General features: G+C 36.1%; 1 protein-coding gene across 1 annotated transcript; it reads right to left on the bottom strand.

Moving 5' to 3' along the window:
• Positions 1-43: 43 nt before the first annotated feature.
• On the bottom strand, positions 44-27,991 carry PDE6C (phosphodiesterase 6C). The gene is made up of 23 exons (XM_027647946.1): positions 26,345-27,991; positions 17,797-17,949; positions 17,593-17,682; positions 17,191-17,331; positions 16,610-16,684; positions 16,457-16,521; positions 16,282-16,348; positions 15,481-15,528; positions 15,059-15,208; positions 14,246-14,389; positions 14,093-14,161; positions 10,934-11,080; positions 10,454-10,561; positions 10,238-10,347; positions 8,513-8,600; positions 7,011-7,111; positions 5,817-5,924; positions 5,165-5,228; positions 4,306-4,380; positions 4,095-4,178; positions 3,083-3,236; positions 2,365-2,367; positions 44-332 (listed from the first exon to the last, which is right to left on the bottom strand). The coding sequence occupies exons 1-23, from the start codon at positions 26,822-26,824 to the stop codon at positions 280-282; spliced, it is 2,577 nt and encodes an 858-aa protein (XP_027503747.1). The 5' UTR covers positions 26,825-27,991; the 3' UTR covers positions 44-279.

Below are 27,991 nucleotides of genomic sequence, written 5' to 3' on the forward strand. Positions count from 1 at the left end.
AGTGTGCAGAATGACCTATTTTAATAAAAACACTCTATGTAAATTGAGTGACATGGAAAAATACCTAGAGCGCACAGTTCACACTGGTATTATTTTCAGTTTTTAATTGTAATCATTTTTTTACTTCATTAAAAATTATTTCCAACAAATGGCAAATGTTTTAAGAGGATTGTTAAGAGATCAAGCTATACTATTCTATGCAAAGCAGAAATCCACTGGGGTTCATTGACGTTCTTTCTAGATGTCTTTTCTGTAGCAGGAACAGTTTGAGACAAAGAATTACAAAACTACACATGTTTTGGATTTTCCTTCTTCACCTCCACCTGGATTTTCTAAAAAACAGATAAGAAAAGTAAAATGAGTATTTTCTGTTAATTTTACCTGCTCTAATTTCTTGTTATAGAGGTGTTGCTTTTGTTTTATGCATATTATGTGTGTTTGACCTTCTGAAATTTCACTGCTTGTCTGGGAAATAGGAATATGAAACAATGACACATTATATATACATATGTGCATATAGTGTAGGAGTTGATACTAACATTTCTCAAAGGACCAAACACACACTGAACCACTCTTACTGGAAAGTTTCAGCGGTTAAGTATATATGACTGTCCCACACATACAAAACTGAGGAATGCAAGCCATGCAAAAAAAGAAAAGGAACTCTTTGATCAATATAATCTGTGAATCTATTTTTGAAGCAGATGATACAAAAACTTTAATTTGACCTAATTACATAAACCTTTATTCAACCCTGCGTGAATCCCTTTGTAATTATGGTTAAGAGAGAGAGATAGTTTTTATATTTTTATCTATAGCTACTGGTTCTGTTACTGTCTCTCTCAAATGATTCCACAGATGTTCATTGGTCATAGTTAAGATTCTTTCAATGTAATCAATTGCGTTTCCAGGTTCATTTAAGGTAAGATACCGATATTAGAATTAAAACTTACATTTGAAAGCTGTGGATCACCATGTTACTAGGTCATTTTCGACCCTTTCCACCTGCATTGAAACATGTCACATAATCAGTGTCCTACCCTCTGTAATTTGTGGATATAATCAACACTATGTTACTAACTATGTATTTGATTTTCTCAGTTTAATACTCTGCTATGTTTTACTTTCTGTTCTGAACTTTCCACTGTAGTGGTTCAGCAAACATGTTTATTTTGTTTTGTGTCTACTGAATGGCTAAGAATAGCCCGGTCAGTGTGATCTAGAGAAAGGACCATGGTTCAGCATGTATCAAATTCTTGTTTGTATGAACTGACTTAACAAACCCATATATTTACATGGCCTTGATTTGACAGTGTCAGATCTGTCCTTCACAAACATGCATGGCCTCATTCCAGTGTGTGTTTAAAAAGATGCAGAATAATTCCCTTTCTTTTTGGGATGCCAATTATTCTATGCAAAGGCCAGATCCTTGGCTCCTGCAAATCGGTCTGTGCTTGGCTGTTTTCCCTGTGGGAAAATACTTCCTAAGTCAGTGGCTTAAGTGATTCCAAAATACCAATGTTCTAAGATGATCCTAACTTCAAGTGAGAGTGGAAACACCCAACTCTTCCTAAATTTATTATTTTGTTTTTATTTAAGAAGCTTATGCTTAAGGGCATAACATCTGACTTTAGTAACTATACTCTTTGCCAAGAAAGCAAATATGTAAGGAGGTTGGAAGGTGTATAAGGAGATCCAAGGTTGTTTTGTTTTGTCTTGCTAATATTTCTGTGAAGTTCAGGTGCTTACATTGCAGTGTAAGGAAAAGAATACTTTTTATGTACTGACAACCAGCTATTTCTCAGCAATAAATTAATCTTAAGTAAAATTGTATGAGCAATTTCAAGAAAAAAAAGTGTCATTGAAAATAAATTTGGGACACAATTTGGAGGATGTAATTTCTGTGAAAGTGTGCGTAAGTGGTATCACAGCATGAGCAGGCCAAAATATTTGACTAATTTTATTAAACTTTTCTAAAAATCCACTTTGATTAAATCATGTAATTTAAAGGACTTTTTAAACCACTTTGCAATAACTTTTTTTCTTTTTAATGTTATTTTAACCTAGTATCAATTTTTTTAGGAGCCAATAATCCTGGTTCCACTTCACACACTGACAGTAACTTGATGGGTGGCCTTGAGTAGCCCCTCTTTTGTGTGAAATGTGAAGAATACTCACCTATTTCCCACAGACACTGATGAGCAAATAAATTATTCAGTACTGTTTTATGTTTTAAAAATGTGAAACACAGAGTAAACTAACTTTTCTTCTTCAAACTAGCTGACAATTAAGCACTTTGGCTTAATCACGATTTTGTTTTAATCTCTGAACCAGTCATCTCAGTTGATTGGCAGAGCTGTTGACCTGCTGTTGCACATGCATTACAGAATAAAAATAACTGACTCATTTGACTCTTACACTTGAGTGATAGGTTCTCAGTTTCTGTAAAATCAGATTCTCTTCTAGGTTAGGGTATGCAGAACCATGCTTTCAGTTTCAGGACTTGGACTCTCTTTGGAAGATTAGTGTTAAATTTGTAATATGAGAGAGTCTATTTCAGCCAAGAAACTTGTGGTAGGGAAGTAGAGCCCAAAGCTTTATCTTAAACTTGGAAGACAATTGGGGATTTGCACTGCTTTCTTATGTTCCAAATGCATACCCTCCATTCCCTTATGTTTTTCATTTCCAACTTAAACAAAGCACCCGAATACATTTGGGGTTAGTGCCACACAGAATTTTAATACATATCTAGTATTTCAGATAAGCATTTAATTACATTCAATTTTAAGTCTTTAGGCAAAAGAAATTTTACATCCCCTTCACGTTTGTGATGGTCATATTTTATATAATCCTGCAGTTCGGAAAATGAAGTCAGCATACTGGATTTGTGTCATCTTTAAAGTTTACTCCTCTTCCAAGTAAAGATAAAGCTAATTTGGCAAATTCAGGACTTGCATACTATTAGTATAAAGTTTAATGGAATATTGCAAAAGTGCACTGCATGTGTGAATTTGAGAGAGAGAGAGAATATGTTGACTACCTTACAAATATATGTAAATGAAAATCTAAGAAGTTACTTAACCTTTTTGGGCAGCTGCTTCTTCTTCCTTTTTCTTTTGTTCCTCAATAGCTTTCATCTTCTCGTCATATTCATCAGCTCGTGTTTTCCATTCAACCCTGTTGTTTTGAAGACCATCAAACATAGGTGTAATTTCCTTGTGAAACCTTGAGAATTCCTGTACAAACAATTTAAATTAGTACGTTAAAAATTTTAAGCACTGATGAGTTGTAAAACCTGAAATCGTGAAAATACTGCTGAGAAAGCATTTAATTTTCCTGTTAGATCTAATTCTAAGGCATATTATTGAAAATACCATATTAGGATAATAATGCCCTATTGTGCACATAGTCTGTTAGGAAAATATTGGAATTGTATACTGCACATTTTAGTATCTTCCCTAATCCTACATATGATAGTCTGACTCATATAATACAGTTATAAATATGATACATGATATTTTATCCTATAATTATCAGGAAAAATAAAAAAGTCTGTTATCCTGTAGTATATTTCAAGCAGATGAGGATATATCTGAAAATGTTAAAATATTACATGTCGCTTTTCTGCATGACTCTTTGGGATAATATGAAAAACTAGACAAGGATTAATAATGTTGACATTTCAATGCCTTATAGAAGGTACAGAATATCTATACATCCAGAGTATTTCAAGTTTTCTATTCCCTTTACTGTGCCATTGACTGCTTTCTGTAACCATCTGCATGTTGCTCGCATATATTAAATGGGACTGTGAAGAATCAAGCTGGACATTCAGGGTAATAACAAAACCTCAGCACCTTTAAGTTTCACAGGTATCTTCCCTTTATATGAATGTGATTCATATCTCTTGCATTTGCTCTGTGGGAGCAATTCTTTGAAAATTTGAAATCTTTGAAAAATTATGACAGTTGTGATTGTTGTTCACCCTGTGACCAAGAGTCCTGCTGCTGTCTAGAATTTTTTAACTGCAACAGCTTGTCGCTAATTGTGCATCAGAACTGCTGCAGTAGGAAAACAAAACCAGTCACTCTTACCTTGTACACAAATGTACACACAAAATCTATGAAACCAACTTGGAGCTTAGGTAGTTCATCTCCTTTGTTTCTGTCCATCATAGGCTAGAACAGAAGAGCAGTAATTTAGAATATGTAGATATCATGCTTTTTGGTATCATGATCTAGTAAGCATCATGGATGTTTTAATGACAGTTAATATTGCTTAACAGTTAAATTATTTAGTACTTACAATAGGTTGTTGCTGTAGCACAGTTCGTTCCAGGTCACCTTGCTCCCAGAATTCGTTTGCAACCATGAGGGCAACCTGAATAATCAGAATTCAGTGGAATTATCAGCAGAAAGCAGTAAATTTAAATAAATAAAAGAACAAGGCTTTCCAGAAAATGGGGAAAAAAAAAACCTGTCAGTTTTTTTCAGCAGTACTATCTGCTGTACTGAAGGCTTTTTCCAGCAAATTAATAATATCCTGATGCATGCTGGGTAAATGATAGATTATTGTCAATGGGAACAAGGCAATGTTAGCAACATAACAGTCTTGTAGTACTGTAACTTATAGAACTTAAGAAGACTCTACAAGCATCCTACAGTTGTATTTTGATTATGCATTGTTAAAACATATTCCTTCCTGTAAGCCTAGGTGATGTGCTTCAGCAGGATGGTCAATAAGTACTGGAGTACTTGAAGTACTTCTGTACCATGCTGTATTGCAGAATTTATTTTTAGCATGTTTAAGCTATGGCTTAGCAATGGCACCGGGATCTGCAGAACAGACATAATTCAAACCATACTGTTGTTAAATCTGTACCTTGAAAATAGCTGGAGAGTAGTAAAAATTGTATAGCACAAAAATACAGCTGCCAGAATTTGGGATACCAGTTTTAGAGGAAGGACAAGTAGAGAGAGATTGGCAGCCTGTGAAGTGGTTGAGGAGAGACATCATGGAACACCTACACTCACAGTGACAAAGATAGAGGTTCTTTTCTGAAAGCAACAGGTACTTAAATATATATCAGCGGATATTGATCGTACAACAGATGGGCAGTAAAACAGAGAGTAAATCCAGTATTGTCTATTTCAAAAGTACTTACCTTACTCTGCACTTCCCAAGGCTTGGTTATTGCAGACAGGTCACATCCAGTCATCATCATAGCCCTTTGAAAACAAAAAACCAAAATGAGTGTAGTTTTGAGTGTCAAGAGGATGGTGTCAGGCTCTTTTCAGTGCTGCCTGGTGACAGGATGAGAAGCAATGGCCATAAACTAAAACAGTAGAAATTCCACCTCAACATGAGGGAGAACAAATATACATTGAGGGTGGCAGAGCACTGGAACAGGCTGCCCAGGGAAGTCATGGATTCTCTCTTTCTGGAGACATTCAAACCCCACCTTAACATGTTCCTGTGTAGCCTGTTTTAGGTGACCCTGACGTGGCAGGGGAATTGGACTAAATGCAGATGTCCCTTCCAAACCTAACTATTCTGTGATTCTGTGATAGTTAGGATGATTATTAAAAAAAAAAAAAAAAAAGTCTGGATTTTAAAATGAATTTAGATACCTAAGATGCAGATGGATGCACATTTTGCACATTTTAAGAAGATTGTAGACATCTATTTTAAAATCACGGTTATGCTTGTCATTGGACTATAACATCAAGTCTTAATTTGCATTTAGGAGCCCAAATTCTTTTAAAATCTAGTTCTAGATAACTGGTTGAATAAAGAGTAAAATATTAACCACCTACATGATTACTTCTTTTTTTGTTGGGTCAATAGATATATACTTAATTGCCTGCTCTTCTGTTTCCATTTTTTCAATTGCATCCACAATCTTTTGGAACATAGTTCTTTTCCTGTTAAAACATACCAATAGAACATATATTAGAGAACATAAGTTACTATATTAATAATTAAATAGAAAACCATATTTACTATATTTATGCTTTTCCAAACTAGCATCCTAGTCATAGTAGTATCAAAGTGAAACCCTCCTGTTGAACTGAAACTTTTCAGGTAACCTAGACATTTAGATTTTGTTATATACTACTGACATGTAAAGTAATGTGTCAGAATTCTGACAAAGAAACAAATAACCAATTTCCTACCTCTTTATATTAAACTGGGGTGGCATTCTCATTTCTTTAGTATTACATGTGCATTTCTGTACCATACTGAACTGGGAAAAGCGAAGCAAATACTAATAAATATTCTTTCACTTCCTCCCATCAAAAATCCAAAGAATTGCTAAGACCTGACTAAGAAGAAATTTCAAAAACATAAAAAGTGTCTTGCTATTCCTTAATAAATCTTCTAATTTTTGTTTAGAATCAATGAAAAAATGGAATTACTGTTATTTAAAATTTAATAACTGCTATTAAACAACTTTCTGAATTTTTTCCTGTCTTCTGTCTTTAAATTGTCCCAATCATAAAACAGAAGGCTCCATATATCTCTAAAGAAAATACCCATTATAAAAGCACATCAAGTCACTAACTTAGGAACAGAATGGATGATTTGATATTTGGAGTCTTTGGCATATTTAGCACATCATTTGATGTCCGTAGGATTTTTGTAAAGCACCATATTCATTTTCAGCATACTCTTGTTTAGTGTATTTACTGTATGGTATGCTAAATATCACATATGCGAACAACATTATGATTAGGCTTCCGAATCCACACTTCAGGAATACAGTGTTTGTTGTAACTAAAGCATATTGAAATGACCTACTGAATTTATACGAAATATTGTATACGTTTATGTATTCTCTAATTTGTAAGCTTATAATGAATCTAAGAATGTCTTGGTTTTTACAATAATTAGACTTAATAACAATTTTAAGTAAAGCTCTATGCATATAAACAATTAAAAATTACAGTTATACATTCTATAGGATTGACTTCTTTTCAGTACAAAGTTGTACAGAATTTAGTACTTACTTGAAATACAAAGCCAAGTCAGTTGCTATTATTGCAACTTCAAATAAGTGTAGGACGGTTTCAAACTGGCGCTTATTTAGGTTCTGGAAGATGTTTAAACTCTGCAAGATGAAAAGTTTATGAATTCAATTCCTTTTATAACACTGTCTGTGGTTTGTACTATACAGGTTCTTGCAGCATAGTATAACAAAATTGGCCGACTACAGTCCCTAAATTAAAATAATGCTACAAATTAAAAATTCACAGTCCATAAATCTAATTATCCTAGAATTTTTAAAGCTTTCCAGTAGAGAGCCCTTTTCCCCCTGTTAACCTGGATTGGTACTATTGCCTGCAGTGGTGTTAGGGGCCTACCATGGTAAGTAAGTACAACGCACTTTTCCTCAGGCAGAGGAAATGAGACTGTCACACTCAGCAGTTTTCTGAGTGTCCTGGCTTTATTTCTTTCTTTAACAGAAGAGACAATGCCTGTGTGAGCACAGGGAGCAGCGATGCTGCTGGTGAGAGCCTCCAGAGGTCCTGACAACTGCTCTGGCCAAGAGCAGGAGTTAGTCCCTAGCATCTCACATTTGAAAAATACATCGACATCAGTAAAGGTAAAGGTGTTTTGTTTCTTCGTTTTCAATGAACAAATGCTTAGCATAAGGATTTATTCCATGACCTCATGAGGTCAGGCAACAGCATCACCACAGGGATTAGAAGTGGAAAATGAGGGTGGAAGTGGGTGCCTGCCACACTGCTGTAAACAAGGGATGGAAGGGGTGCATGCTTGCACATTTGGCTTTAAATCGCTTATTTCCATGGAAAATATAAAGAGTGTAAATTGTCTCATTTGCTGCAGCCAGAGCCTGGTGCTGAGGAGGGCAGGAAGGCCAATCCCCGGTGGAGGAGAAGGGCCTGTGGGGCAGCTGGGCCTGGGGACACTGCAGTGGGGAGCATCGCCTCGGCAGCGCCTGGGGAAGGGCAACTGCGGGCGGCTGCCTGGTGCAGGAAGATCAGTAATGGGAGCTGCAGCAGAGCCTCATGAGACCCCTTCTCTGTTTAGCAAGGTAAAGGTGTGGGGTGGGTCTGGCCTGACAGCAGGGGGGCCCTCCATAAACAGCTCCATCCCTTTGTTCCTCAGCTGCCAGAGCCTGCAGCTGAACTGGTTTCTCTGTTCAGGTACAGCGGTTTAATGACAACATGTGGTTGTCATGTATATATTGTATTTTCTGCTTTGGTTTCAATATCAGCTGTTTTGTGAAAATGGAAAAAACTCTGAGGCACGTGAGTAAGGCCCAGAGGAAAAGCTTTTCTATCTGAAGTGAATCTGTTTCTGGTGGAATTACTGATGTTTCTCTAAAAGTGGAAAATGTGTAAGAATTTGGCTTAAACTTCTGAATTTTAGCATAATTTCTTAGTCTGGACATAGAGGAATGAATGAGACCCAGTAAAATTTGGAACACTATGACCTAATTGGATCTTTTGTGTTGATCGTAGTAAGCAGAGTGTCCATGACGTACCTCATCTTGCAGCAGGGTTTTACTGTACTCTAGATGATGCCTTTCTAAAATGGAAGAGCCATGAAGTTTTGCCAGTGGAGCAGCTGACCTGTTGAAAAATAGGCAATTATTTATATTATTTTTAAGACAATAGTTTTTATTCAAGTTTCATGTATTTAGGGTTAAAATGCTTCTGATCTCCATGTTCAACAGTTTAATCTGTATACATTAACCACTGGTATGACACAGAGAAAAAAATCCAACTTGCTTGCCTTCATTTTTGTGAATGAGTGATGATGGAAATGGGAGGGCACTGGGTGTTCAGTGCCCACTAAAGTCAAAGGTCTTGTTAGATACCTCAGAACACAAAAGCTGTATTATTTAATATATGCCTCTATTTTGTCTTGCATGTTCAGTTTTGCTGTTTGTACAATCTATGCCAATCCTGTATACCTTAAAAATAGCTTTTATCCATCCTTTAGTGTTTATTCTGTGGTATGGCTTTTGAACTCTTGTATATCTGTAATGACTGGGTCATGTTCCCTGGGATTCTAGTTAACTCTAAGTTAAATCTGAAATAACAGTATAATGGAATTTAAGTCCTCTAATGCCCTCGGGCTTCTCCCCTTCCCCCAAAATCACCATTTTATGGACCACACAAGTCCTGACAGCTTAGGTGTGTTCAGTCATATCACAAAACTAAAAGCTTTTCCCTGACATTGGACTAAGCTTCAAGCAGAGGAAATTCTGCGTCAGACTATGATGGTGGGATGAAGGGAGAAGTATCCTGCCTACAAGGGCTCCAGGTGGTTCTGCATGTTTAGAACTGTATTTTCCTCCTTCCTTCCCTCAGCTAATAGCTGTATTCCTGAGATAACCCTGAATGGGCTACATCATACCTGCATTTTCTGATGTGATTAAGACTGTTGTGGTAAAGCCTAATGAGTTTTATAAATAGCTTTACTGCATATGACCTCATGTAGAGGGCTTTCAGCTAGGGAAGACCACAGTAGGAGGATTTAAACCCCACCTTAAACTTGTCTGGATGAGAGGCAGTCCACTGGATAAGAATCAGTGTCTGTCATTCTCTCTCTCCTACGTCACCTGGAGAATCCCTGGGAATAATCGGAAAATCCCCCTGCGTCACTGTTCTAGCACAGAGGCTGAAATGCCTCTCCTGTGAGAAGTGTATTCAGGGTCAGAGGGGGAGGATAAATCACTCTGGAGACATAGCTGGTGGAAACTGTAGTCAGAAAATTATAATCTTCTGGTACACGTGACATTTTGAGAAATGTCTCTTCTCTGGCTAGCACTTGGAAACAAGCCCACAGATCATGTAAGAGACTAAATGGTCGATTCTTCACTCTTCAAGACAAGAGTGAGTCTCACCATGATATATATTGTTGTAATACAAAGGTAAATTTAAAATGAATTAATATCATTTTATAACAAGCATCTGCTAATTCATATTGTTTCATAACAAACAAGATAGAAACCACAAAGAAATCCTTTAGAATATTTTCTCAGAACAAGAGGGAGCATGAACTGCAAAGCTGAACCTCCTGGGCATGTGTAACTTCTGGGCATGTGGTCTCAGTGGTAAACTCAAACTTGTTAGCTCAGAATCCTGTATAACATGCCAGATGAATATGGAATATATACCTTATATTTTTGCAAGTTTTGACTTTTTTTTTCATTTGCCATTAAAAACAGTACATTACCATGTTTTTGAGCATTTGTACTTACTTCATTTGATACAAGTTATTGGTCCCTCTGTGATCAATGTCATGGCAGAAAGCAGCAGCAACCATGGCAAAGGCTTCTAGATCAGTATAGTATTTTTTTATTTTGCCTGTCTGTAAAAGAAAACAGATAATTCCAAGTGTGTGTCTTCCTGAATTTCCCATTTGGAATTGAAAGAAAACTAAATAATGAATGTAAGGTTAATATTAGCAACATTACCATCAGTAGAGTAAACATTGTTTGTCCCACATTGAATCCATGTCTCCAGTTATGGTAAGTGATATCTCGATAACCCTTCCTGACTGTGTACATCCATCTTGTAAGAACCTATTAGGAACAAAAGTGATTAAGACTGTGCTGCTAATTGAAACAAAACAATGGAATTCCTATAAAATTACTGGAATATACTATGAATTTACTGTAATAATGTGCCAGTTCTTTGAAAATAAATGCTTTTCATTGAATTAAACATTGAAACAGCAAATTGTTCTTATAGAAATGCATGTTGATTTAATCCTCTATATAGGTCACACAATTCAAGATTAGTTTTATGTTTTTATGACAAATATGTAAATGTTTCATTAAAAATAGAAGGTTGTTAACCATACCGCTAATATTTTAGTATTATCTACTTCTAGATTAAAGTACCTAAAATCAGCTATTTAAAAATAAATATAAACAGGAAAAAATAAACTAAACCTCAGCTGGGACTTTGAACTTTTCGACAACATTTATCTCAAAGAACAGTCGTATTCCACAAGTTATCAGGCCATGCTCTGTAACAGGAAAGTCACTGAAGCGAAATTCATACAGTTCTAAATCTTTTGGATCAGGTAATTCTTCTTTCTGTTAGGAAAAATCAAAAACAAGGGGTTTTCTGGCAAGAACAAAGTTGGAAAAGCTTTTTTTTTTCATTTTCTTCAGTAGAAATATTGCTCAAGGAAAGTATGCTTGCTGTGTCTTCAAAGGCCTCAGGTGTCAGTACAAACTAATGTGTATTAAGTCATGAAACACAGTTGTGATATTGCTGGCTTTCTTCTCAAAGACAATAAATAAAAACCTTGGACAGATTCTTCCTGCTTTGAATTCCAACACAATTTGTTGTGGCCATCTCAACATTTCCTAAGTTTAGAAACCTCGGGCCCTGGAAATTCTCCTTCCTGGTATAAAATCCAATGATTCTTACACTTTTAGCCTGATCTCAAGGGTACAGTTCATCTTTTTCACAACCAAAATTGTTCTCACTGAGTGTTCTTCCCTTTTGGATCTTACGAATAGTGAAGCATATAGTAACCAAAACCAACCTGTCTAGACCAAAACATTTTTTACTATTGCAGTTGAATAAAGCATAGCAACAGCATTTTGTTTTTACCAGAAAGTTTCCTTGCATGCCTACCTACCCATAGCCTTGTCTTCTCTTGGAGACACTATAGGCAAGCAAAGATTCCTGTACATTGTTTGACTTCTGGAGTGCTAGCTGTTTGTTTCTGCTCCATAACCAGCTCTCAAAATAGGTCTGTCCTACCTTTTCTCCTGTGATAGTCTCTCTTTGTACTAGTCTATATACACTTAATAGACAAATCTGTAAGATTGATTTGACACATGGAAAGTGGACTGGAAAATCCTACAGGATCAGATTTATAAACTCACAAATCTTATTTATGTTCTCATTTGTCTGATGTAGTAGATTCTTGACTACTTCACTATTGAATGATCTCAGTATATGCACAAAGTAAAGATTGTTACAATTCTTAAATGTACCAAGCATATAGTATGTATTGTTATTATGGTTTATTTAAATCCCTTCAAGTCATTTACTTCCTAGTGCTGTAGTTGCTGGTGATTCTGCCTTTCTGTAGTTTACAGCAGTCTATTCTGAACAGTCTGACCACTGAAGAAAATGAGGGATCATTCCAGGAGTAGTAGACTGTGTAAGTACATAACCTTTGCCCCACATACTAAATTTCATTAGAAGTTGTCTGGTTGCCATTCCAAGATTTTTCTCTCTGAAGGGCAGACACAGAGTTTTGTCCAGCTTGTACTGACAACCTCCATAAAACATATACTGAATTCTAAAATGCAGAAGATACCAAAGTTAAGAAACCCAGCACCACTTGTGGACTCTTCTATAACACTCTTCATCTGTGTATCCCAAAGCCTAGGGGGAGCAGTATTATATTTTAAAGAATGTGCTCCAAGCCAAACAAGAATTAACTGAAGGAAGTCTGATGCAACACAAAGAGTAGACTATATTATTACAATGACTGCCTTCCTCCATAGCAGTGTATAAATGATCTCTACTTTTTGGATAAGGAAAAAAGATGACTGAATGTATGCATGTGTTTCAAAAACAAGGCTAAACATCCATTTCCTTCTCCCTGGGTTTTTCCTTTATATCTACGCAAATCAGAGATCAAGGGCAAAGAAACCTAGACAAGTGATGGTTTAAGACCCATTACTTTGTGAATCATCAGATCTAGAAACACCTGCTTTATCCCATTAGGTATCTGGGACTCCAGGTCTTATAATAGGATAAAGCATATGCATGTAGCCTTGGAAGTGCAGATGATATTAGACCTTTGAATTTGTGACTTCACAATGTTGAGAGAACCCACTTTAATTGCTTTTTGGAGATTTAAAAATCATACCAGTATTACGTTTTCACATTTGGAGCCTTTACCATAATACTCAGGTTTTGCTCTACCAGTAGAGAAATTTTATAATGTTTATCTATTGTTTTTTGCAGTTTTGCATGCAGCCAAAATAAATTTCCTTTAACAGGTATGTGAAGCTACACATGATCTGTTGATATTTTTTTGTTTCACCACTTGCAAGCTGTCTGAGTATCTGTTTTGTAGAAGCCAGTAAAACATTAACACCAATGCATTCCAGCATGCACATGTACGTAGCTAAAAATAGTTTGAAGAGGTCTTTTCCCTATGGCTATGTGTACCTCAGCAAATGTGGTGTAATAGTAGGAAATATATGAAGTGGTTGGTACAGGACAGATTTGTGTATATTTGACCTTTTTTCTTCAGCCTAGCTCTGTTTTGATCTATTAACAGTGGAAGTTCATTCAGTGTTTTCCTGGAGCACATCTTTGAGGTTTTTTTCAGATAAAATAGGCCAATGAATGTGCTCCAGGACTGCTGCACAAGAAAAGAAGTGCACTAAATGGGAAAAATTAGGAGTTTTCTTTCAAAAAGGCACATCCTTTCTAGGTTGAAATACTAAGGCAGCCAGAGAACTGCACAGTCTGGAAAAGAAATGACTCATTTTTGTTTTAGTAGTACCAGAGTAGTAGAATAGAGACCTGATTAGGTCAAATCTGTTTTGTCACTGTGAAGTCACGGATCACTGTCTTTGGACTTCTCCGCCTAAGGAAATGCAGGAAAATTAATCTGAAAGTAGGTTTGTTCCACTGACACTCCTACATTACTCCTACATACTCTTACTGAGAATGAAAGTGGCCTCACTTCAATATCCCTTCTTTTATTTTCAAAATTAAATAAATTAAATTCAATTACAGATATAGCATTGTCTCCATGGATATTTTAAAAGGTTAAGCACTTTAAATGTTAATTCATATAAACACTTCTTTATATGACCTTGACTATCCAAGTCTGTTGATGTATATTTGGGACAGAATGTTTCCCTGTAGGTAATGGTGGGGTCTCACATACAGGGACAGTAGAGGTTGACCATGTATTACTAAATAAGCTCCATCTAGCCTGTGGCACTGATAGCTAATGTCAATTGTATTAATCAGGATTTGGCTATATGCAACTTTTTCTATGATGAGGACACATTACTGTCTGACAGAAATACATCACCAGAATTTTCAGTTTAATGACTTACCAAAATCCTGACAAGATCCTTTTGATCACATTCATCCAAACTATTTACATTTAATTTCTCCTTGTATTTCTAAAAATGAAAAAGGGTAAGAAAATTAAGTTTTTGTGTAGCAAATTTCCCACTTTAATTTTGTAGTTGTGTACAGAAACTTACCAGGATAGATTCAACTTCAGCAGGAGTGGCCTTTGTCTGGTACATAAGCATTTCCTGAGCAATGTCCTTCCTGTTTTCAAGCTTGTTCATTTTGTCATAAGTGTCAGTATTTAAAACAGACCACCCTAGGAACTGTGTGAGAGTCTAGAACAAAGCCAAACAAAGCAGAGATGATGCCAGGACAATAAAATGAACAATTTGAACTTACTTTTCTTAGGGTCCAGTTTCTGGTAGCACCCTTTGAAAAACAATGTACCACTCTATTTGTTAGAGGCCTTTATCTTCCATCAGCTGGTTCTGTAAGTACTCATAGCTTTTAATGAGGTTGTTTATCTCAGCCTAGTAATTAAGGCCCCATATTCCCACTTTATATAGCAGACTTTGAGGCTTATGAAGCTTAAGTCAGGTGAGTGGACTTGGATACACTGTGTAGCATCTTATCTTGCCTGAGTACGTATGATCATGGATATTATGTGAACTCCCATGATCACAGGCTCAATATCCATTGGCAAGAAGCATGCCATTCTGCTTACCCATGGTGACCATGACTAACTAGTCAAATGATTGAAAATAAAATTTTATGTGACTTCTTTTTGTTACTGGCATGTAAATGATCGCTCATAATTTTTTGGTTTTATATAGGCAAATAAAATCTCTGATTCCTAAGAAACTGTATGGTGAAGAAGATAGACATTTGTCTAGATGTTAATACAGCCTATTTGGAAATTTTCAGATATTTAAAATTACTTTTTACTATAATAATTTTTATTAACATTACATGCTCCTTAAACCCTCTAATCCTATTAAGCTTACTTCAATGATCTGTTCATCATACTCATCAAAAGGCTTTCCATCTTTCCTATTGTAAAATGTTGCAACTCCCACAATTTCTTCTTTTTTGTTGACAATAGGCAACGACAGGACATTTTTAACAACCCATCCAGACTCATCCACTGGTCCTTTCTGTAGGAAAGCCAAAAACCAGGAAATGTATATTTCTTTGAAAGTAATAACACAGCTATTGATACAAGCAATGCAACAACAAGATCCATGCATCACAAAGGAGAAATTATTTATGTAATCAACTGTATAACTAATTAGTGGCAAACATTAGCATATTTGTCTACAATATCTATACTGTAGAATATAGATATAATTTATTATATTATATCTATAATATAATAAATATATATGTATAAATATATAACTATAATTATTAACATTACTGAAATTACCTGAAATGTGAAGTATTCATCTTCTGGTGCATTCATCATGTTACAAATCTGCAGCATAAAGAAAATGAGGCATTGTTTAAATGGAATATAATGGGTATCAAGACTTAGCCTAATATTTTAAAAAGGTATATTTATTTTCTAAGCTAGGAACAGTAAACATCCTAGCTAGCTAGGGAAATTAAAACTTAGTTTTAAAACTTTGTTCCTATTAAATTAGATGTGGTTATTCTACCAGACATCATTCTGGAGTGTTTGTAGCAAAGTCCCTCGTGTAGGATGTCTCACAGTGCAAAAGCATAATGATTAAGAAAATTACTTCCAGTTTAAAATGGCATGGGGGTTTCTAGAATGAAATAATTGAGTTCTAAGGGCTCTATTAAACATGCCATAGGGTTACTAATAGCTATCATACACCATGACTTTGAATTACTTATATTGTCTACACAAGAAGATATAAGAAAAAAAAGAAAATTTTAAAACTTTGTATGTGATTGTTTTCTTACTTTGACTTTTTTTATGAGACTTAGCACACCAAAGTGATGTCAGATGCACACATTATTCCTCTGATATCACCATAATCAGAAGAAAATTTTCCAGATGTTTTGGCCATTTGTGCTGAGGCCTTGTCTCCATCCAGACTACTGATTTATGTGGTTTCACTAGGAACCAATGACACTAGAACAACATCGTATTTTTGTAGAGGATTTTGGTTATGTGGAGGTTTGGGATTGGTTTTTTTTGTTCAATCAGAACGACTGTATGAACTAAAACTTCTATATTTTACTATTGTTATGAACTTACAAGTCCATTTTCAGCAACATATGTTGGCAATCCACTGATAAGACACCAGTGATCCGCTGGAGGTGACCTTTAGAGAGACAATAAAATTAAATTATTTCTACAATATAGACATGTTATTCTATCCCAGCAATATATCTAATTACCACACATTTGCAGGGTGCCAATGAATACTCACGGAATGACTTTGATTTCTTCTTGTCCGTGTAAAAGATAGTCAATAATCTTATAAAAGTTAACTTCCTAAATGAAAAGAGAAAAACATGTAGGTGACCTGTACAACCTCAATGTCAAACTTAAGATTCATAAAAAGAAAAATTAATATCCTTACTCGTCCATCAGGTGTCTTGGGGCCTTTGTATGGCTCTGCCTCCCCCAGCCGGATTGGCCACTCATCGTAGAACTCCTGAGAAAATGATACACAGGGTTCAGCAAAAGAAAAAAAACCAAACCAGTTCTGTGTTCAAAGATAACATCACATCTGTGGAATCCAATTTTGGTTTTTTTATTTCTCCATAGTTTACTATGGTCACATTTCAGACAATTAAGAAAACATTGTTCATTATAATCCAGGCAATGTTTACCAGTAAATTTGCAGGCTAACCTGAATCGTATCTCTAGACAGTTGTACAGCTTAATTGTTGTTTTAGAAGGCAGGTATTTCAGACCTGCACTTCCCTCTTCTACCCTTTCTCATATGGAATTATTAGTATGAAAAATTATTTCAAAATTAGCCTTCAGGTTTATCATGATTGTATCCTTTGCCATGCTTATATTTCACATGTAATCTTTGTAACATGGTTAAATTTATATAAATTATCCCAAAGGGCTAGAAAGGATGGTAACTTTGTGTCTTTGAGACTTAAAGTTGGGAGTAGGACATTTCTAGCAAGTAGGCAAAATAGTTGTTACCTTCTCTTTAGTCATGTCCAGCAGACCAATGGAGTATCTTTCACAATTCAGATACATTCGAATAGTGTACAGTGCTTTGTGAAACTGCCGTTCTATATCTGTTAGCTCTTCAAATACTTTGTTGGCAGACCACAAAAGCATCTATTTACAAAAGAGAAAAAGGGTAAATATTCATAACAGTGGGAAACATATGCATCCTAGGCATTCCAGAACAAAATGATAAGGTGCATTACTGTTATCATATGAAAAAATAAATAGATGGTATCCTTACTTCAGTAAGCATGCAAGAATATAAAATAGTGGGAATAAGAGTGGTTTCACACAAAAATTAAGTCACAATCAATCAATCAATCAATTGTAATTGTAATAAATAAGTATTATCATTGAAAAATTCTTCTATACCTGACTTCTTCGTGATTCGATATTGTAGAGATATGATGTGTGATGATTTCTTATGACCAAAGACACAAAATTGAGGTATTTTTTAAATACCTAAAAATGATAAAGAGCAAAAATAAGACTAAAGTATCAAACCAAGGGATAGAATCACTCAAACTACTAATTGAACTAACAGCTATATCGTTGTGTGTCATTTAATGTTATTACCTCTTCATCCTCTTTTGAGAACTCAGGGGCATTTAATTTGTTGAGTGCCATCAGAACAGCAAGCACCTCTTTACCCTGTGTAATTGGAGTTGCCAACATATTGACTGTTTTATAACCAGTTTTTTTGTCCAGCAAGTCAGAAAAATGGTTGTTCTGAAAGAAAAAAAAAAATCACAAATTAAATGCAGAACAATTAGTTACATGCAAAGAGTAAATGATCATTTCATTTGACTTCTGTTTGCAATGCTGTGAGCACAGTTTCACACTGCAGTAGGTTTATACTTACAAAAAACCCTTTATCATTATTTAACTCAATCTTGCAGAGTTATATGTACAAGCTAAACTTAGGCATTGGCTATGAAGATAGTTTCTGAAACCAAGTTCTGCACAGGTCTTTATTATAATGCTGAGGAATTTGAGGAATTAAAAATGTGTGAAAATCTAGAATAAATGAAAGAACAATAAGAACTGCTCCCTGATAACCCATGAATCTAATACATATGGCTTGCATGTAAGAGATTTACTTCATAGCTATGTCAATATTTATTATTATTTAATTATTTCTGTAGATAAAATTCATTATACTGTTCCAACACCTAGTATTTAAAACTACCATCTGTCCTGGCTAAAAATGCTTCTGGCAGAGAAGCATCCCCTGCACGTACACATGTGGCTGAGCTGTTTCTTGTTTCTTCCTGTCTGACAGGCTCCCAGTCCTGTTGCTCCCAGCCCAACATACTCTTCTGGTGAAAGGAAGGGTGTAGGACTAGGGGGATCAAAACACAGAGCTGCTTTTGTTGTGTGTGTGATCCTGTGGGAATAAAACCATGTGACTAATGAATGAGCCACAACTAACTATCCAGCCAGTTTCATCCTTGAAACTGAATGCTTAGGAGGGTTTAGCAAAAGTTATTATTTTAAATTTTTAATGTAAAAAATACTGAGAGGCTAGTTCGTGTTTAATGGAAAACTGTTTTATTTCCTCGTATCAAAGAAATTCTTGGTATTTTCTTGAATGGCTTTAGTGTTCTCTTAAAAAAAGAGATTTAAAAATTTTTGAGGAAATCTGTCTGTCAAGGGCTGTTATGTTTTGTGATGTTATTATGAAAATACACCTGAATGGAGTGAGTTATGATTTGGGGGGTTGAAGTCTATTGATATGTGCATACTGAGAAGAGACATGGTTCTAGTAAGCAGCTAAAATAGCCAAACTGTCTTCACTGAGCCTTTTCCATCCCCTCACATATGCCACTGCTAAAGGGCAGTGCTCGGACTTCTTCAGAGAGATGAGCACTCATGTCTTGATCTGCAGTCAATGGCAGAGTCTCCTTGAATTTCCTTTAACAAGTCTGCTTCTGATTTCTCAAGGTGATGAGCAGCTGGTGTTAAATAAGAATGTCAGGAGGCAGCAAGTGGCCTGGTAACCAGGGAAGGTCAGACTGCATTGGAACACCATGGAGAGGAATGGCAGCTGGCCAGAGCAAGCCCAACAGAGTCCTGTTTTAAGGGCATCCAGGCAGAATCAAGATTCCTAAATCTTACCAGTCTTCTACTGTTGACAAATATTTGTGAAGCCACTTATAAAGCAACTGACTTGTTACTCCATGTCCACCCACAAAGCTGGTAAATATTACTGCTACTGATGACTGCATTAGCTTAGGCAGCTGAGATCTGAGTGGTGGATCTCAAGGTGTCTTCCTTGCTGATAGGCTGGAGAATGTTGCAGAATGCCACATAATGGAATTTCAGCTTTCATAAGTTATATAGAGAGCTACTTAAACAAAAACCCCAACAAATAAATATTTTCTAGAGCATAAAATCAAGTGTGACAGTACTCGGAAATGCCAGAACTAAATTTTTTTGTCTGCAATTTAGATCTTTCCTCTTAATTTCCTTTCCCCCTCTTTGGTCTAGCAACTTTTTCTAGTATATTTTGAATTTATAGCATACACAACCCTGAGAAGGAAGACTGAATTTTATTATGTGATCAAAATATTAGGGTTGGATTTTTTTTTTCCCTTCAGTTCTTCATACTCTTTAGATAGTCTGTCTTCTACATTTGCCTTTTATGTTTCCTTTTTCTTTCCTTCCAGAGCTGCATTTTGGTGAAAGGAATTAAATTTCTGGAAGTAACTCTTAAATTTCTTTTCTGTATTTAAAGCCTGGACTCTCTTACTGAGAGTTGATTCTCTTAAGGACAGCCTATGTCATCCTTATAAAAAGCATTCAATGTGTCAGGTTGTGTTTGGGTCCCTGGAAAGTGTAGCCAGTTTTGAATATATTGTCCACATGAAAAGGGGATGTCTTCTCTATTTTTGACAAAATTTCCCTGTTTTGCTGTTTTCAGTTTTTCTCAGAGAAAGGCGTGGGGTGATCTCATTCAACAGACAGAAAATGCCAATCTATCTCTTCTGTGTAAGAATCAAATAGCCTGCTAAATAAATATGTTATTACATGGAAATACTTGGTTTTCTCTGAGATGTACTACCTACTGACATAACCATTCTGGACTTGGATGTGGTTTTGGGCTTCAGTAACAAATTCTAAATCTCTGTTTTAGCCACTGAAAATCAAGTAAATCACATAGATAATTTAACCCTATTTTGTAGTCCTTCTGCACCAGTAAGAGCATCTAGCATGATGGTGAGGCTCAAGTTTCTGGTTGAGGGCACTGTGTACTGTTATGAGGGAATAAATAAAAATTTCAGACACCCCTGTATTTCTGAATGCTTAAAATGGATGTATATATACCAAAGAAGCTGAATCAGCAGGACACAGCTGCTATGTCTTACTTTGTTCAATAACTCCAGGCTGAAGGTACAAGCAGTGGTGTTAAGAAGTGTTCAGAAGAAGCAATTTGGTCACGCGAGTTTTTCAGAGGAAATGTGGTCTGCAATACCAGAGCCCGAAGAACATCTTGGTATTCCCATGACTACATGAATGTGGACATTTAGTCTACTTGAACCTGCTCTTATGGATCAAACTGTCTTTTAGAGCGCTGTTTTGAACTTTCAGCTCTCAATCAAATCATAAAATAGGCTTTAAAAAAGAAATTATGGAAAAAACAGTCTGCTGCTAACTCTTTAACTGTAGTACATCTGAAAGCATTTCCTGCTAGCTCCACTTAAAGTTGAGATACCAAGCCATTTGCTACACAATGATCAGTTCTTTAGATCCAACCCAAGACGTGCAACGTGTCCTGGATTTGCACTAAGGTAGCACCAGCACCTACCTAGCACAGCTAGCTAGCACAACCCTTTCAGTGAAGAAATGTTTTTTAATATCCAATCTAAACTTCCCCTGGCACAACTTGAGGCCCTTTCTTCTTGTCCTGTCACTTGTTAGTTGGCAGAAGAGACTGACTCCCACCTCACTACAATCACCTTTCTTTCAGGTAGTTGTAGAGAGTGATAAGGATCTCTCTGAGCCTCCTTTTCTCCGGGCTAAACACCCCCAGCTCCCTCATTAGACTCGTGGTCCAGATCCTTCTCCAACTTTGTTGCCGTTCTCTGGAGGTGCTCCAGCACCTCAATATGTTTTTTGTAGTGAGGGGCCCAGAACTGGAAACAGGATTCAAGATATAGCCTCACCAGCACTGAGTACAGGGACATGATCCCTGCCTGGTCCTGCTGGTCACACTATTGCTGATCCAAGTCTGGATGCCATGGTCCTTCTTGGCCACCTGGCTCGTGTTCAGCTGGTGTCGACCAGCACCCACAGGTTCTTTTCCATTGGGCAGCTTCCAGCCACTCTTCCCCAAACCTGTAGTGCCACATGGGGTTGAAGTGACCCAATGGAACAGAAGTGATAAGACTTAATCCTGCAGGTGAAGTAATAGGACCAAGAGAGTAAATGCCTATTTTTCTCCACCTCTTTCTCCTTGTAAAGCACAGAGGAAGAAGGGCTTACTGTGACCTCTTGCAGTTATGACTATTTTGCTTCTTTTGGGCGGGAGGTTTGTGTTGCATAAATGAACTTAAACTAGCCAAAACATATCATCCTTTGGATGTGTGATGACTGGGAGTGGGTGTGGAGCACTACTGGAATGGGAACCGCAAGAATCTTTGACATGAGGAGCTGGTGTCAAGCTCCTGTATTTCCTTGCATTATCTCTGCATGTTTCTGGTTTTCTTTCTGGTAGCTCTGCAGTGTTTTCTTCTCTTCCTGATATTTTGTTCTTCCACTCTTTTGTCTTCCACTGGTTCAGGCTTCTCAAAATTTTAAGCACTCAATAGGTGGTATTGGTGTGCTATATTGCTTCATCTCATACTTCTGCTTAGCCTAATTTCAACTCATGAATGTTTTTGTTTCATAATGATGTAATTGAGTATGAATAGAAAATGAAGAACACCTACCATTAGCTACAAAATGTCATCAATCTGATTCAAGACCAGACCCAATTAGTTAAATGAGTTGTCCATTCCTTAGGCCACACTCCAAAAACCGTGCATTGTCAGGGATGTAAATTGCATTTTGAGATGTAACTTACTAGCATTATGGAACAAATTGACTTTGTTATCTTCAAGATCACTAGGGTTGTGAAACTGAATCAAATAGAAATTAATATATATTTAACAACACTTGGGGGTTGAACTTTTCAGTTTTGTCAGGGAAATGCCTGCTTGTTACTTGCCATATGTAGTGGCTATTTTGGAACTTTTTTAAATTGGATTTGTATTGTATTGCTTTAAGTATTTTTTCACATAAACTAAGAAAACTAGGTTAAAAGGGAGGTTTTCCTTTTAATTTTTAACATGTATTTTTTCTTCAATTTTGGGAGCTTTCCTCTTTTAACACTAAATCAAGAGAAGAATTGTTTGTTGTTTCCTTCTGAAAGGCACGATTAATAGAAATTTGTTTCTGTGTTAAAATATTTTCTGGTAAACTGACTGAACCTTTGTCTTTATAACAGATAGGAACATGTTTACATTTTTCCAGTTAATATTTACTGTGTTGAGTGTGAATTTCTGACAATCTGATTTTTATTATCAAGATGATAAGATAGAGGAGTGGAAATTCACATTCACGATGCACATTCTTCCGAGGTGAAAGGCCACCTCATTTCAGGCACAGCCTGGAGTCTGGGGCCCAGGACATTCACATCAGTCTGAAACTCCTGTTGCTTCAGACAGGCCTGGAATTAAAGTCTCTCCCACCCTTGCATTAAAGAGAAGTAAAGCTGCAGTCTGAAGCTGGATCAGCTTGCAAGGGAATGATACAAGTACTTGCAACTTGAAGATGTATTTAAGTTGGTTTGTATCATAGATTTCCAGTGTTTAAATTAAGTGACACAAAGATCACTGTTCTGACTGCTTAATCTGAGTTGGAATGTCTCCGTGGCCTCTTGTTTCTTCACTTCACTGAGGTTTGTACAGGACCTCTAAAAATGAGGCATGGTCTTATTTCAGCATCAGAACATTTCAGTCCATTTATAGTTCTAATCCAAAAGCTTTCACTTCTTTTGAACCATTTTTTTTCACCATTTTTGTAATTTTATACTGTACTAAAGCCAGGAATATTTTTTCTTGAGTTTCCAGCCCTCAGTTAAATCCTTGTCTTCAGATACCTCTGAATTGAAAGGAATAGTGTAATAATTTAAATAGATTATGGATTAAAGCAAATATATATAGTATTTATTATTGGTTCTTACAAGATGAGAATGTGAGATTTTCATTCCCCAGAAGACATACTCCTTGTTGAACTATTTCTTAGTTTTATTTGGAAATAATGCCTTACTAAAAAATGTAAAGTAATTTTACTGTCCTTTATAATGTTTCCTGTGTTATCAGTTACTATTTAAAGAATTGTAATGGACATACCAAATTTTTATGCAACCTATTATTTTCCTTTGTAATATTTGAGTCACATACTCTGCTAGACCCTGGGAATAATGTGAGACAAATTGTTAGGGTAAGGGTCCTGCCTGGCCTTCTATTTCTCACAACTATTAAATCCTGGATTAAACACTATTAGCTCTCACAGTCAACAGGTCCATAATCTTGTGGGGAGAGACTGTTCTGCCTGCTAATTGAATTACAGAAGGTCTGTATCTTTTCCTCTGCTTTTCTTTTCTGAAGCATTAGTCAGGATGAGGAGCTTCCTCACGTTTATTGGTACCTTTCCAGGTTGAAGAAGGAGATAATCCCTAAAGAACTGGTTACCAGGCACTAAAAGTGGAGTCATTTATTTTTTCTCCCAATGATTTATTGCTGTTCTGATCTTTTATTACATTTATTTTTGTTATAAAGGTGTGATGACTAAAGAATGAAAATGTCACACCATGGGTTTGTCACTGTTGTCATGTACTTAAGATTTAAAAAGCACTATGCTGTTTGGATATGGACTGTGTCAACATGTGGCTAGACACATTTTTAAGGTACTATAGCCATCTAGAAGTAGTCATTGTGCATTTTGTATTCTGACAAGGCAGTAGGGGCAAAATTCCTCTCTGGCTTAATTCTGTTTGTAATTTTTTGTTCAGAATTTGAGTAATCTAGTATCTAGCAGATAATCTAGTTTGACTGAAGTGCGTATGAAGTGAACTGAAAAATGATCATCCTTTCAAAACATGATAAAGGCTTCAGTGGCTGCCTATTTCTGCTGCCATGGACTAATTATAACTCAAGCTGCAGTTCTGGATTCCCTATGGAGGTAGAGATTCTGGTGACATTAGTGGGACCTTTGCCTGTGTGAGGAGTGTGGACTTGGACAGGAACATTTTGTACACATAGAATGGAAATCGTGACAATTTTGACGTCTTTGGGGTTGTTTTTAAATATCAAACCTTGGTCCCAGAGAAGTCTCTGGGAGTTTTGAACTTAACTTATAAAATGTAAATATTTATATGACATTTAGTTACCAAATGTAGATTAAAGAGACTGTGGTTTAATTGCATTTTTAAGTGTGTGCTTAATGGCATAGATCTCAGTAATCCTAAGAGAGTAAATGGGTGCCTAAGTAAAAATTACCTTAGAATGACTGAATAATAACTGGACAGATATCAAGCTGATATGAATTAATTTATGAGTGCAAAATACCTAGTTGGATTAGATGGACAGAAAATTTCTCTCATTTAAGCATATTCAAATGACATTTCTCACAAAATTTTGAACAAATCCTACTGCAAACACAGAAATATTTGGGCAGCCCTGTTCTGGGCGCCTCTCGCATACTGATGTTGAGAAGCAGTGCAGTGTCTGATAGGAGGCACATCTTTCTTGATCCTCCTGATCTTTTCTCATGTAATCAGTCTTATGAATTTAGAAGGATTATCCTCCAATCCCCCCACGTGGTGGTAAGAGGCAGTAAGTCAGACTCTTCTTGTCAGAACAGCAATCATTGAAGAAAACGTTAGTGGTCAGTTGAAAATCAACTGATTTGTTTTATCAAATCAGTCATTCTTCTGTTTGCTCCTGTGATTCCTATTTACATCTGAGGTAGTTTACTATATATTGGAATGTTCTTTTCACATATATATATGTTTTAATTTGTTTCTGAGCTTTGAAAATAACCCTTTATAACTGTAAGCATTATAAAATGTATTATTTTTTCATTTACCTCTTGGAAAACATAGATAATGGCAATTATAAATATTTTTATTATTTACAATGAGCTTAGGACATTGAGGTAATTTCTATCTCTGAAACGTCCTGGAATTTTTAATTGACTGTATAGGAAATACTGAGAATCCAGACTGTCATCTTGAGAATTATCTTAGCACCATTTGATTATGCTCAGCTTTTCCACATAAGACTAAAATGTCACCATCTGATGATATAAGGTTAGCTATTTTTAAAGAAATCTTCAACAATCCAAGCATATTTATGTTTCCCCATATATTTCAGAGTAGTTTCTAAAGCAGATGTCATTCATGCATGTTTAATTTTTGTTAGGTCACTCATAATTTTAATTAACATTTATAATAACCTTTATCAGCCTCTTAAGTACAGAAGGTGATTCTGTGCAAATTTAATATGAACTTCAAAAATATCAGAACAGATCAGACTCATTAATCTTCTTCTATAGATGGTTCTGAACAAAAACCCTGGATCTAGACCTACTTGATTGGATCCATTTAAAATCAAATGCTGACTTGAACCTCAACATATATGTTGGCATCATCTTCATCTGTCCTCAGTCACCTACTTATAAGGATGCATCTTCATTACAAAAGCTGCAAATTAGGTGTATTCAGAGATAGATGTATGGCAGCACAGAATGATAAGGGAGAGCACTTTCCAGCCCATATTGGAAAACAGAATAGAAGCCTGCCTTGTTCAACAGAAACACAAATATTTACTGGTCTCTGTCTAATATTCTTCTCCTTTATTATAGTCATTGACATTACAACAACTATGAGGATACTGGAAATACCTCACAAGGCTACATGATGTGGTTCTACTGGATTTTATGCAATCTGCTAATGCTTTTCTCATGTTATTGGTCTGAATTTTGTCTCTGAGATGTTTCGAAAGACTGACTTTTTACCTGGGTAGGAAGCTGGGTAAGCAAATGCACAGAAACCCATTCCCCAAGAGAAGTCACTTACCTTTGTCACATCAGGTACATTAAAAAACTTCTTGGTATGAGCAGTCCATCCCGCTATCCCGATGTCCAGAGGAAAAACAGTCTCATTTTCTGGTTTTACCAAATTTTCCTCATAGCTGGAAGTTGGAGTGACATCCAAAAGCCTGGTGGCTACCTCTGGAATACCATTTCGGGAACGACAAAGAAACATACTACACCGATCAGCTGCCAGCAGCTGTGCCAGCCTCTGCAGGGCCTTGTGCACTATCTTTTCCATAACACCTGCTTCATCTTGGATTTCTGTTATCAACTCAAAAATTATGTTACTTTCCTCCAGACGAGACATGTCTTTGAAGCTGACTCCTTCCTTCACATCTCCGGGGTTCACTTTAAAGATACTTCCCAGCACTTCTGCCCTCATTTTTCGGTCAAAATACTCCTTGGCAAACTGAGGATTGTTCTCCAGGTATTTTTCAACAGCATCTTTATTTACCTCACCCATTTTTGCTGGATTTTTCTTAGGATTTCTTTTAGAAATTCATCACCATCAAAGCAGGAGTGGTAGGAAGAAGTCCTAACTTGTTACTAGTAAGAAAAATGTACTTTGTACATGTTGTATAGCTCACAGACATAATACATTCACCTTCCTCTGTGGCTATCAAGCCTTCTGAAACTCTTGAGATATGACAGAAGGCACTGGCTTAGCATCTTCTTAGTGTGAGATCTTGGAGACTGCTAATTAAAGAGATGTCAGGACACTAAACCCCTGAGCATTCTTAGCTCATAAATCCTCAGGGAATCATTTTAGCATTTTAAACTAACCAATTAATTCTTAGACCTTATAAAATTGTCTGACGTGTAGATATGTATACCTGCATGTTATCTCCTTCATTCACAGCATATATATTGTACTATGCACACAAAAGTTCCCATTAAAACTTAATATGAGCTAGATGCTCATCCCACATTAGACACGTGCACAGACATACACACGTGTATTTGTGAGAGTTACTTAAGGGCAGGAAAATAGAATGTTGTGGAGAAATCTTTTAAATTGTGAAATTTAGTTTTACTTGAAATAGGGAGTAGGTGATAGAAACTGGATTACTGAAAGTAAATAATTATTAAGCTATACATACATAACATGGGTGAAATCCTAAAGACCTCACAAAACTAAAGAACCTATGAAAGTCCGAGCTTGCTCAAGTGCTAGGTGAAGATGGAATAAAAGAATTAGAATTTGACTCACCACAGCCAGACATGACTTGGTTATATTTTTTTTTTCTAAAATAGATAACTAAAAGAAAAAACAAAATCAGAAAATTGATTAAATTCTGAGTTGAGGAGACAGTAAAATTTTTTATTCTATAAGCATAACTATCCAGTCAGGTTCTATGCCTTCTTCAGAAAAAATTTGATATTTCTGCTGTCTTACATAGCAGAAAAATGGTAATAACTGACAGATATTTGGCAAAGAGGGAATCTTGACTCTTCTCTTAAATATACATGGTTTTGCATCTTTAAAGTTTCCTACCATCAGAAGTTCAACATTACTCACATGAATTGAAAAGGAATGATGGAAACTGTTGAATTTTAGGAGCAAACACCCCAAGGCTATGTGAATGAGAAGGCTGAGTTTAAACTGAGTGCCAACTATGACAGCAAATCA

The sequence above is a fragment of the Corapipo altera genome, unplaced genomic scaffold (genome assembly GCF_003945725.1).
Source record: "Corapipo altera isolate COAL_440 unplaced genomic scaffold, ASM394572v1 56, whole genome shotgun sequence".
Classification (NCBI taxonomy): domain Eukaryota; kingdom Metazoa; phylum Chordata; class Aves; order Passeriformes; family Pipridae; genus Corapipo; species Corapipo altera.

Coding starts and splice junctions, on each gene's coding strand:
- PDE6C (XM_027647946.1), bottom strand. CDS start 26,824: ATGGGTGAGGTAAATAAAGATGCTGTTGAAAAATACCTGGAGAACAAT. Junction 16,685..17,190: donor TGGACATGACTAAAGAGAAG/GTAACAACTATT, acceptor TCATTTTCTCAG/GAGTTCTACGATGAGTGGCC. Junction 14,162..14,245: donor CTGAAGTTGAATCTATCCTG/GTAAGTTTCTGT, acceptor TTTCATTTTTAG/AAATACAAGGAGAAATTAAA.